Below are 14,034 nucleotides of genomic sequence, written 5' to 3' on the forward strand. Positions count from 1 at the left end.
TCCAGCTGGATTTTTGCTGGACCAACATCATTCCAGCTGGATCCAGCGCGGATCCAGCGCAGATGTATTTTTGGTGCATATAAAGTGTTATCTATCTATTTATCCAGCAATTTATAGTTTTTTTAAAGAAATAAAACATTTTTTTTTAAATACTTAAGAAACTTTTATTATTTAGACTGATCACTATGAATCAGTAAAACGTCTTACACATTTAGGTAGTAAACTTAACTTTGGTTCGGTTTAACACTTGAGATATAGATAATTAACTTTAAATGTTTAGTTAGATTGCTATTATTTAACTTAAAGATAACATTATAACAATAAAGCTAATTCTAATAATTAATTTATATTAATATATTATAATAATGTAAGGACAGATAATCAATGGCTAAGTGGCTATCAGTCTTACAAGTTTTCTTATATAGGCTCTACATGTAAGTCTGTAGTTATTTATAACTAATTTAATTATTCGTGTTAGTAAAGTACTGAGTAAATAATTAGTAGTTAGTTATTATTATCACAATCAAGAATCACATACATTCATATCATCATATATCTAAGATACTGATACTCATTAATTTAATTAACTATTTAACTAACTAGGTAGTCTCAGTTTCTCACTAATTTTCACAATAAAATTGCATAGCCTAGTCCACTAGCCACTTATAGTATAAAAGTTAAAAACTCTTACTTAATAGAATTAGAGTAAAAGTTTTAAAATATTAGTCTTGTCTTGAATAAAGTATTTTAAAGGATTAAATAAAATTAAATCAGTCACTTCTGTTAGTTTTTCTGACTTTTCTGGACGTAGGATCTCAAGAAACAAATGGTATTGATGGTGTTGTCTCCCAACCTACTTCTTAATGAGCTGCATATATATCCCGCTGCGGAGAAGGCCCTTTCTGCCTCTATGTTAGTTGGTTTCAGGTTCATCAAATAATCATAAATCGTTCCGTCACGTGATTCATTGAAGTCGCAACCGACCGTAAATTAGAATTATTCACCAGGACTAGTAGAGTACTTATTTTATTTAGCGTGAAGACACTTTATTTAGCGAAAGCGCAAAGTCAACTGGCAATTATATAAGCAGAGGCAAAAGGGCGAGAGGTGCGGTGTAGAGAGGGGGTGTAGCCGCGTAGCATGTGTTGCACTAAACAGCAACGTCACTTTCGCCGCCGAGCGATAGCGCACGTAGAAAAGCGGCAACAGGACAACGTAGACTTTTGCGGCATTTAGAAAGTTAATTGAGTATTTGCAAATCCGCAGCGCTGGATCCAACACCTGGTGCTGGATCCAGCAGGCCAAAGAATGCGCTGGATCCAGCTGGATTGCTGGATGAGGGATCCAGCAATTGCAATCCCTAGTAAACACACAGGTCTGTAGACACACATGCAAACTGTTGTCATGATAAACAAGTGTCTACCCATTTCTGTGTGATTACTCTGACAACATCAATAATGTATGACAAGTCCTCTACAGAGCCAAAAACTTAGTGCTCATAAATTCATATTGTAACATAAGGACAAAAAGCAAATTACCAAACAAGATGATGACTTAATCACCTGTCATTGGTTCAAATTACATAATGTCTATACATATTTAATTAGCCAGGTTACAGCCCAATAACAAATGCAGTAATGTTTGATTTTTAAGCCATAAAAACTATTTCTTTGAACATATAAAAGTTACTCAGGTCAACAAATTTAATAAACCACAGTACCATATTATAACAAAAATTTTACAAGTAACCACTCATAATTCAGAAACTGTTTGCTTGTATTTATATATGGAACATTTTCGATCTTACACTTGATCAAACTCAGTATTACTTAACAACAACCCTTTAGAATAGTTAAGGTTGTTAAGTGATACTGAGAATGACCAAATGTAAAGTCGAAAATGTTTTATAAAAAACCAAGCAAGCAGTTCCTGTGTTAAGAGTTGTTACTTGTAAATGTTTTTACTTGGGACAAATTTTACAATTTCAACATTGTTTTTAATTATTTAATAGTATGACTATAACTACAATTTTTCCCATTTAATACTATTGTCATTAAAACACTTTTCAAGATATCCTCAATTTCTAACATAGTATGATTAATACTTTGTACACAAAGTAATGATTTCAGAACTTCAATCCGTATATTTTCTATACATAAAAACCACAGAATTGTGAATATCATAATTTCACTAAAAAGCTTGAATAAAAACAGTTGTTTCTGTTTCACATATACCAAACAGTGAAAGTCATCTACTCTGCACTATTTTAAAAAAAATTTTAACAATGAAATGTCTTCCCTCCATTAAATATTTCAACAACAAATATTCAATATTATTAACTCAAATTATTCTGTAGACATAAATTAATTTTCATTAAATAATGTTTCTACAAAATATGCAAATTAATTTATTATAAATTTATTTTATAAAAAAAAATATTAAATTTTTAATAATAAATTAATTGAAATCAATTTTTTAGAAATTAAATAATATCAAATTTTTTATATCATCACCAAGCATAAGTAAACAATCCTGATTTTAATTGTTAAATATCATCATTTATATATATAACAACTTACCTTATCCTTTTAACACTATAATAATGTGTTATTTTGTTACATTCTAAACACAAATAATCACTTCACTAACAACACAATATCAATCATAAATTTTATCATTTAAAAATTTATGCACCCAGTTGTGAAGTAAAGACTAAAAATTTACTTATAAAATCACAATTTATGAGATACATTTCATTAAAAAATTTTTATATAAAATTTATTAAATAACTTGCTAATTTTTAAAAGAAATGAACAATTAGTTCTTATCATAAGTATTTATTTTCAAAAAATCAAATGTATATTATTGTGACATTGTCACAATGCTACGCAGCAATTTTTAACCACCTTTTAATCTAAAAAAATCATGTGACTTCTGGTCCATTGTTAGTTTGTATATGTTATCGGCAAAACCCGATTTTACGCCAAACTAGTTTTGCCTAGGCCAAACTATCAGGTTAGTCCATAAGTCCATGCGCATTTTTATGACCTTGAGAAAAATCTTGTTTTGCTGTTAAAAATGTCAGTATAATGTGATAATTTTTACACTGAAGTGTTAAATTGGATCTCATTCATATAATACTGTCCAGAATTGGGAACATTTCAGTTTATTTTCGTTAAAATGGAAGTAACCGACGAATATAAAAGACATGTTTTATACTTTTTATTTTTAAGTGGTGAGAATGCTACAAATGCAGCCAAAAAAATAAATACTGTACATAATCAAATTGTAATTAGTGCAAGGACTGCACAGAAGTGGTTTGAAAGATTTAGAAACAATGATTTTAGTGTGGAGGATAAGGCTCGTACTGGAAGACCCGTTGACTTTGATGATGATGCTCTCTCTGCATTAGTTGATGCAGAACCATCTTTAACAGTTTATAAAATTGTGGAACGTTTAAATTCATCCCACGGAACTGTTCATAAACACCTACAACAAATCGGAAAAGTTTCAAAGCTAGGAAAATGGATACCACGTGAACTGTCAATAGCTAACCGACAACAACGTGTAAACATTTCCACGTCTCTTTTATCCCGTATTGCTTTAGAACCTTTTCTTGGTAGGCTGGTTACTGGAGATGAAAAATGGATCCTCTATAATAATGTGATGAGAAAAAGACAATAAACACATCATGACAAGCAGCCAAAAGGTGGGTTGCATTCAAAAAAAAATTTCTTTTGTCTGTTTGGTGGAATATGTCAGGTGTAATTCACTTTGAGCTGTTAGAACCTAATCAAACAATTACAGCTCAAATGTATTGTGAGCAATTAGATCATTTAAATGAAAAATTGAAAAAAAAATCCACCGTCGTTAGTGAACAGAAAGCAGGTTCTCTTGCAGCATAACAATGCCAGATCACACGCTGCAAAAATAACTGTACAGAAACTTGAAAGCTACAACTGGGAAATTTTACCTCATCCACCATATTCACCAGATATTGCTCCCAGTGACTATCATCTTTTTCGCAGTTTGCAGATTTTTTTAAAAGGGAAAACTTTTGAGGATGAGAACAATGTAAAAAAGGTTATTTCTGAATATTTTGATTCAAAATCGAAATCATTTTATGAAGACAGGATTAAAAAGCTACCATCAAGATGGCAAGAAATTGTACAAAATAATGGTGAATACATTATAGATTGAAATAAAATTTAATTAAAATTTTTTGCTGCTTTTTTGTAGATAAAAATACGCATGAACTTATGGACTGACCTGATAGTTTGGCAAAAGTGTGTCAGGCCAAACTAGTTTAGAATTATTATTCAAGTATATTAATGGTTAAATATATTAATGGTTAAAATAAAATTAAAAAGCAATCAATTACATGAACAATATTTATTCAAACATAGTCTACTTAATTATAAAAAACAGGGTTAATGTTACCCTACGTATCGAAGGTGGTGGCTCGTCTCCGATTCCAGCAATCAGAAGACAGGGAACAGTGGGGACGCACGTTCTAACCTAACCTAACCTATTCTAATAAATTACCATAATTATTAGCAACCAAATTATTAGAATAGGTTAGGTTAGGTTAGAACATGCGTCCCCACTGTTTCCTGTCTTCTGATCGCTGGAATCGGAGACAAGCCGCCATCTTCGATACTTAGGGTAACATTAACCAAAAACGGTATTGATTAGAAGTACACTTGTACAAAACTACAACACTTGTACAAAACTATAAAATAAAAATAAGCTAGTCAGTACTTATCAGTTCGTATTTTTTTTTTTTTATTAAGCCATGCACTTTTAAAGGTAATTAACTTTCAAAAATATTTTCAAAAATTCTAACGAAATAATAAAAATAACTTTTAGAGTGAAACTAAAATTAAAAATAAACTTATTTGTGTTTTATGATAAACTCAAATTAACCATTAATATACCTGAATAATAATTCTAAACTAGTTTGGCCAAAATCGGGTTTTGCCGGTAACATATATAGTTAATAAGAGCCTCCAGACCCTAAGCTTTTCATATCTAGTCTTGATTTTCATGTATCTAACTCTTGAAATTAATGAAGGACAAATGACAGCAAGAATATATATATATATATGTCTGTAATCTGAAAACTGCAGCCCAATAACTTATTAACAATAATATTTCTTCAAAATATTTTTCATTAATTCTTCCTTAGACATATTCTTCATTTTTTCAGTCATTCCTTCTTTATGAACCAACATTTGTCATGAAGCAATTTCATAATATACAACTGCAATTTTATTACATGCATCATAAAATAACACATTAAATACTCATTCATAAGACAAAATATACATTGTGTATTTCCATGTATACTGAAATAATGATATTTAACAGTGCATACTTTGTCTTTATATCATGATAATAAGTGAATTATAAAATACTCATATACAATATATTATTATGAATTAATTTTTAATAATAATAAATTTTTTTTGAAGTTTTATTATTTCTTCTCTTATAAATAATTGTTGTCAACATGAAAATAATGTTGACAACAATTATCAGATCGTGTTTATATCATATAACAGAATAAATTTATCTCTACATTTCATTTTGTAACTCCATATATTTAATAGAAACAATAATGAAGTTGCGGCCGAAGTTTTCATCTCTAAAATGTGAATGTCGAACATTGAGTGCCACTATCTTGTTCACGTTTCAGAGATGAAAACTTCAGGGGAAACCTCACTAATGATAAACATGTTATGAATTAATATACTATATATTTTATAAGTTTATTTCAAAATTACAGAACATAAGATATGATAAATACATAATATCTTGAACACTTGCATATCTTGAAGACTGTGTTCCCTATAATAGCAAGGTTTAGGCCAAAGTTTTAAATGCGAAAACATGTATGTCAAACGTTCAGTGCTGCTTTCCTGTAAGCTTAGAAGTTTGACAATGGTGTTTGGAAAGTCAGTGGAATCATGCTCGATGTTTCAAACTTCTAGGCTTACAGGAAAGCGGCGCTGAACGTCCGACATACACGTTTTTGCATTTAAAACTTAGGCCTCACCCTCACTAATAAATTCAAAACAAATGGTAATCTAAAATTAAATATATTAAAAAGATGTTTTTATAAGTTTTATGTTTAATTATCAAATACTACATTCATTTGCTTCTCTAAAATAAACATCATTTTCCTGCATGAAAAGTAGGCCTGTGTTTTTCCCTTATTGCTGATATTAATGACTGATAAAGTTATACAAAGTAACAATTTGTGTGTTTGTTTACATTAAAATAGATGAAATCTGCTATTTTTTCATTTTTTATGACAGTTTGATAGCATGTTATACCATAAATATATTATATTAAGGAATTTTATTAGCTGAACTCCTCCTACACTTCACAGTGAATTTGAACAAATTAGGTATTGATAGATAGGGATCTGAAGAAGTGCAATAAACCTTTTGTTTTTGGATCTAATTCTGGAGATTAATGGGTTTCAGGTTCTAAAATTTCTCTCTCATTTTTGTTCATGACATCAATAAGAAACTTTCTGCAACAATTCACTTTCAGATTCACCAACTACCAATCTGTATATATAGTTGAAGATATGTGTGGCCCTGATAGTTCTGACAAATTTTCTGTACTATTATACTTACAAAATAATCAGTGGACACTTGAACATCTGTCATTGTATTATGACTCCAAAGTTGTACCTTATTTATTGCTTTCTTAATCAGAAGGATTTGTGTTCTATTAGATTTATCATCTTAAACATAAAAAACAAAAAATTTTTAATTCATTTTTGTAGTTTGTGTTGAGCCCATGAATATATTGCATATAGTCAGATTAAAACTACCTTTTGATAGACATTAAATTTCAAACTTTAATTCTAAATTAACTTTTTCATACAAAAAAGTTGCCTTATGTAATGCCTTATCATACAGACTGTCTGCTAGTAATGTATAACAGTTTCTTATTATTATCAGTAATAAAGACTTAAATATACGATGGTGATTCAAAAAGTAAGGTAACAAGAGCTCTCACTGGTGTCATATTCCTCCTCTTGTTCGAATTTCCAGACCATTGAAGAAGCATCTGGGTGATAGGCAATTCCAAAGTGATATGGAAGTTCAGCAAGCCGTCATGAAGTGGCTGAAGGGACTTGACGCAGATTTTTTCTCTGCCAGCAACAATGCCTTGGTATATCGTTGGAATAAATGATTAGACAAGCATGGTGACTATGTTGAAAAATAATATGTACCAGTGCCATAATAATCTGTATCACTATATCTGCCTGTGAAATAAAATTTGTACAGGAGAGCTCTTGTTACCTTACTTTTTGAATCACCTTTGTATCTAAACAATGATCTTTTGTAAAACAAAACTGACCCTCCATTTCTACTTCATATTACCAGATTCTAAAGTTAATCTCACATTGTAATATATAATTAATTAATTTAATTAATTACAAAATTAATTTATGCATGAAAATAAATAATCAAGCTGAGAAAAAATTTTATATATAGTAAATAAATCTAATGTATCATCATCTATATCTCAAAATTTATAAAATAAAAATTGTATGATGAACAATTAAATAATAATATACTAATCTATAAAAAAAATTCTTAAACAAATTCAAAATAAAAATGAAAAAATTTTCATTATTCATGTCAATAATTTAAAGTTATTGGTTGTATTTGAATAGCAGCCATGGCTATCATTTGGATGCAATTTGAAAAAATTGTTGACCTATAAATTCCCAATGTGGTCCATCAAGGGTTCCTACTCAAATTTTTGTTTTAAATTCCATGACTTTTCCTGACCAACTTTGTACAAATTCCCTGACCCTCACATCCCTTAACCCTTTCCATGCGGTTAGGTACCGATCGGTCTGTATCACGTGACTTCTTCGTTTATCGGTGATGCAAAACGGACCGATCGATCCAAATTAAAAAATTAATCAAAAACTTTGATTGATTAATTTGCTTTATATTCGAGTTTTTCAGAGATCTTAGCTTTGATTCGCTTTTCTGTATGTCGATTGACTTTGTTTAAGCCAATAAACGTTTTGTTACCACCCCTGGGCCATAAATATTTTGGTAAATACATCCCCTACTATTCTACAGTAAATCTTCGCAGTTAACTACACAGTTGGCTAAAAACAATCAAAGGGAAACTCCTTCTACAGTTTTATTGAGTCTCTTCTGTCTTTGTTGACGTTACTTTAACTAATCACAGACTTATGAAACGAAAAAATTGCCGCGAAAAGCCCCGCCTTCAACCTTTGAAGTAAAATGTAAACAATCACTGTAAATTTGCTTTTTAAACCGATTTTTAATTCTAATTAACTAATTTAATGCACTTTGACATTAAATCAGCTAATTCGACAATATTTAAACGAGTAAATATGTTTTTAAAACTATCTAGCGATAAATATTCCCGGGAAATTCCCCTTCCTGTAGTAAGTCTATGGAAGGTGTTCGCGCTGTTAATTTGGCTTTAAAATTTTTGTCAAATGAATTCATATATATTTTGAATACATTTAATTATTTTACAAAAGTAAGAGCAAAGCTCTACGACTGACACAGTCGTACAGCTGACTAATCGGTGTCGCTTCACGATAACAATCAACTACTCTCCCAGCTAAGTAATTAGAGACATAGTGTGAATAATGGCAATAACTTCTCCCCCGCTCTAGGTAGAAAGCTGCAGTTTGTTTTGTTTAATAGAGGACAGATGTTTCTATCTAACAGATGTACAAAGTTCAGCGATTCTCTGTAAATTAATTTTTTTTTTGTTCGTAACCTTCAAATTTGTTTGTAAACTTCATATTATTTTAAATATGTATAAAACTAAAAATTATACAATCGTAAACTGTAATATGTTTTTAATCAAACACAAAAAACAGATTGAATATAGCGCGATATTGAAGCGAAATATCGCGATTTAAAAAATTACCCAAACAACGCAAAAATGCGCCGCATAACGAATTCCACCTATTTACTTAATGCTAAAGGTTTTCCGCACGGAAAGGGTTAAAGTACAGTACATTGACCAAATAAAACATCACTTGATTTACTATGCACATACACTATTGCTTCTCCAATGTTTTAACTGGTTATTTTTTTCTTATTAACAGTTATATATTTTTTATAATCAATGAATTAGTAAAATTAAAAATAAAATAAGAAAGACAGAATTAAGGCATGTCTTCTCTACATAAAACTAAAATATTTTATTAAATAAAAATAATTTATCCTGTTATTAACTCATAACTGCAAAACTTCATGGCTTTGAAAACAAGAAAAAAGCCATTAATTATTATTAAAAAATTCTGTATAATCCATGTACAAAAGTATAAATTTATTAAATTTGTCTCTCAATAAATTTTTCAAACTTTATAAAATATTAATAAACTGGGAGAAAAGTTTTGGAAATCAGAAATTGTTTTGTTATGAGATCAAAATTATTAAAATGAAAAATAATAAATAACTTAAATATTAATTCAAATGGTATTATTTATCATTTTTGGTTCTTTGTTATAACTTTTTTCATCAGTTTATTCACATCTGCCTTCAAATTGAAAGTGTAAATTGTGAAAGATAGAGAGTTAAAGTATTTCAAAAATTTTTTTATCAACGTTAGATTATTAAGAGTATTAGATTTTTCTCTCAAACTTATAATACTGCATAACTAATACAGCAGTTTTAAAATTTAAAAATCACAATTGATACTGTTGTATGCTTGTATATTTTGTGCACTATAATTTTGTGTATGTTTAGGTGAAATCATGGATCCTAAAAATATTCTGCACCCCTTTTCATAAGTTGCATTGTACCACAATAGTTCCTGCTGCCTGCAGACAGCTACACTTGGTCAGCCATACTGTCAGCAAACAAAATCAACAAGACAACCACAGAAACAAATTCCCTGACTTTTTGACAATTTTTAACAAATTCCCTAATTTTCCAGGTGAATAGGAACCCTGACCATATGACTGTCTGTCCTTCTTTAATCTCGAGAACAAAGTTAAGCTTAGTTCACACCAAGTGCAATTCACCGGCGAAAGCGAAAAACAGAGCAAATAACACAGAGCAAATTCGTTTCCAGTGAATTTCACCATTTTGCTTTGAAATTAGAACTGTCTATCTTTTTTGCTAGCAAAAAAATTTCACCACCAATCGTATTCACATGGTTGTCACATGGTTCTTGTTGTTTTCAAAATGGCTACAGAAACTTTCTTAAGCAATAGAGTAAATGTTGTAATTCAGATTTTTAATATTCCTCTCACCCAGCTTCATTTTCTTTTTGATGTATCTTTTTTCTCAATAAATAAACAAGCATGGTTATCAACAGAATATCGGAAGCAGCCATTTTGTTTTTCAAGATGATGTTTTCTCTTGCTTGCAAATGATTGGCTGCTTAAAATTCACAATCGCTTTTCGCTTTTGATTGTATGAGTCAATTTCGCTAAGCGAATAAAAATCACTTTTCGCCTTTCTCATTCACTTTCACTACTTGCTCAGTGTAAACTAAGCTTTAGACATATGAAAGCTAAGACTAGATATGGAAGATTAGGGACAGGATACCCTGATTAACTATACACAAACTTCTGATGCAAACCAGAAATCACACTATTTCAATTCCAAAATTTTCCCCTGAAAGGAGTTAGATAGATAACCCATGTGACTCTATTGCTAACAAGAAAAGTATGATGTACAGGGACAAGACATTACTAATTTGATGTGGAGAGCATATATTTTTAATTAAATAAATTTTAAAAATATGATTAAAAAATTGCAGCCAAATCACAATAAAATAATTGCCTGTTTTAAATTGCATGTTCTCTGTGCAGTTATTGTTTGAGGACAATTATAATTTCCTGCTTGATTTCTGTTATTAATAAAGTATTAAATATTTATTTATGAAAAGTTTGATTTTTAAAGCAAATTAAACTGACAATTGGTATCTTTCTTTATAATGATTACTATTTTTCATATACCATTAATAACAATTAAAAATACACCTTCTGTAGATTGTACATTTTACATATTTTCCATTAAAATTTATTTGATTTTGATATTACACAAAATGATACAATAGTATATATTTTATTTTATGTATGCCATAATACATATCATATATTAAAAAAGTCAAGGCATCTTATATATACAGTGTATAATGAAACATTCATTTTATCATATATTGAAATTGTCTGAAGGAGGTTAGTTAATAACAACTAAATGAGAATTTTTTAAACTAGCAAGTATTCTTTTCAGTAATATAATTTTAATTTATTATTCATCAATTTACTAAGTGCAGAGATTATATTATTATTCCAATTAATACAAATTTATTATTAGCTTACTGTAAGTGTAATAACTAATTAACGACTAATGTTATTTAATTTCTTTTACATTACATTATAAAAGTAAGAATAACAATGATGCCATTCTTGTTTAACTTATTCAACTTTATGAATATACTTTATTTGTAGGAGACAAATGAATGTTAATGATAGAAGGAAATGCAAAGTTGTTTAACATGGCTTTGCCTATTATTTTAATATAACTAGATAATATAAATATATTTTTTTTGAAAATTTCTAAATTTCTTTTCTTATGTATAAATATTCAGTAAAATACATTTCTGTTTAAAACATACTTTTTGAATGATTCTTTTAATAATAATAATAAATGTATACTATTTTAAAAGATTAAGCAATTTTTTAATGAATCATCTGATTTGATGACCTTGACTTATGGCAAAGGCTAATAAATGAATATTTCTATATTATTTGGAAAAAAATTTTTAACTTACTTTTACAGCCATTACTGTTGTACTTTTCTTATGAACCATCTTATTTACTGTACCAAATGCTCCTCTACCAATTTCTCCCAAATCAGTTAAATCATCAGCAGTAAAATCATAAGTCTGAAATATTAATAAAATTATACATAAACATTTAATTTTTTTTTAATAATCAAAAATACTTTTCTATTTTATTCGTGTTTCAAATATATATTATTAAACTAGTAAAAAATAATTCTGATAATTTATACAAAATATAATATTATTAAAATGTTAAGTTCATCATTACTGTCTTTACTTTTTTGGTTTATCTTAAATTTTTATAATTAAATGTCAATAAAAAATTATCATCAAACATTTTTGCAATTGGATTTCATAAAATATAAACTTTTAAAGTTTTCTGAAATTGTTTCATCTAAAAATTGTTAGAAATTAACTTGCTTATGTTGAAAAAATGATAAGAATTTAAATATCCAGAATGCTTCAAATAATTATAATCATCATCTTGTCATAAAATTTAAAATATTAAAATTAAAAAACTGTCTATAACGTTTGAAGTTCGTATAAGATTTTAAATAGCGAGGTTGAGGCCAAAATTTTAAGTGCAAAAACGTGTACGTCGGACGTTCGGCGCCGCTTTCCTGTAAGCCTAAAAGTTTGACAATGGTGTTTGGAAAGTCAGTGGAATCGTGCTCGACATTCCAAATGCCATTGCCAAACTTCTAGGCTTACAGGAAAGCAGCACTGAACGTCCGACGTACACATTTTCGCATTTAAAACTTTGGTCTCAATCTTGCTAATTTCATAGCGAAGACCTCATTATGACTAATATTCATCTTCAGTTTACAGATGTAAATTACTTAATCTGATTTTATTATTATTTTTTTTAAATTAGCCTAAAAAAGTATAAATGTGACTTCTTATTTTTCTTCTTAAATTATTATATTTTGTTGCATTTAAATAGTTTGACTCTATTTTGTTTTGTTTTTTTTAATCATCCTTAGTATGAAAAGAAAAAAGATAAGAAAGACTATAATTAGTGGAAATCTTGGTTTATTTAATTATATCACTGAATGTTATCAGTTATTAATATAGATATAAGTGAATACAGGCAAGTCTCAACTTGATTACAATGAACAGATTCTACTGTAATAGGAATATTATTACAATTCTAGATTGTGCTGGATTCTAGATTACATAAATTATCATCTTATAAAAAGTAAATATGGTGACTTTTTAAACTTATACAAGAATTATATTTCAAAATGTCTTGCACAATTTAAATTCACATAATGTAAATAATCACCAAGAATATAATAATAGGCTTATGAAAGTAACTCTCATATTTTAGCTAAGTTATCCTTAATTGAAAATAAATAAAAATAAACACCAAAATAAAAAATTATATATACTTTTTTCAATTGAATATCAATTGACAATCTTCAGCAAACCAGAATGAGAAAATGGCAATCAATTATACTGACTTATTGTGATGCTCTTCATAAACATAATTGCCACACGTTATTTTAAATTTGTGTAATATTAAAAATTCAAAAATTAAAGAAGTCATTGTATCCCAAACTGCATTTCTAATAAATAAAACAAATATTAATTTGTTATTTATTAGAATTATTAAAACATAGCAAATATGTCAAAAAACTGGTTTTGATAAAAACTACTCGTAATAAACTCTTAATATCATGCTTAATAAAAATACCAACTTATTTTGATGACTATTTTAATAAATCTAAAGAATTCTAAATAATATATTATTTATATAATAAGTTACTTACAACTTCAGGAGATATTTTTAATTTTCCAGATGACTGAATGCTTCTTGGAACTAAACCTTTCTCACTTTAAATAAATTATTTGGAATTTATTAAAACACAATTACATAATATTATAATACTCTATATATATATATTATATATATATATATAATTTTTTTTAATTAAATATTTTGTAAATGTAATTTTGATTTGTAAAACTGAGTTTATGCAGATGGGAAAAACCAAGCAAACTAAGATTGTGTGTCTACAGGAGTACTCTCTTTATTTTTGGACTGCAATTTGAAAAAATTGTAGACATATAAATTCCCACTGCCGTCTTTCCTTAATCTCAAGAATAGAGTTAGACAGATGAAAGTCGAGACCAGATATGGAAAGCTTAGGAGCAGAAGACCCCAATTAACTGTATATGCATTTCCAATGCAAACCGGAAGTCACA

At 28.4% G+C, this 14,034-nt stretch overlaps 1 protein-coding gene across 3 annotated transcripts in view; it reads right to left on the bottom strand.

Moving 5' to 3' along the window:
• Positions 1-14,034, bottom strand: part of LOC136976925 (dual specificity mitogen-activated protein kinase kinase 4-like) — an 85,543-nt gene that overhangs the window by 37,468 nt on the left and 34,041 nt on the right. For all 3 annotated transcript variants that reach the window (XM_067272301.1, XM_067272300.1, XM_067272299.1), the window contains 2 exons: positions 13,599-13,662; positions 11,815-11,928 (listed from right to left, as the gene is read on the bottom strand). In XM_067272301.1, the coding sequence (XP_067128402.1) occupies positions 11,815-11,928; positions 13,599-13,662 (178 nt within the window). The remainder of the gene's footprint in view (positions 1-11,814; positions 11,929-13,598; positions 13,663-14,034) is intronic.

Source organism: Centruroides vittatus, unplaced genomic scaffold (genome assembly GCF_030686945.1).
Source record: "Centruroides vittatus isolate TY-2023 unplaced genomic scaffold, ASM3068694v2 contig_436, whole genome shotgun sequence".
NCBI classification, from domain to species: domain Eukaryota; kingdom Metazoa; phylum Arthropoda; class Arachnida; order Scorpiones; family Buthidae; genus Centruroides; species Centruroides vittatus.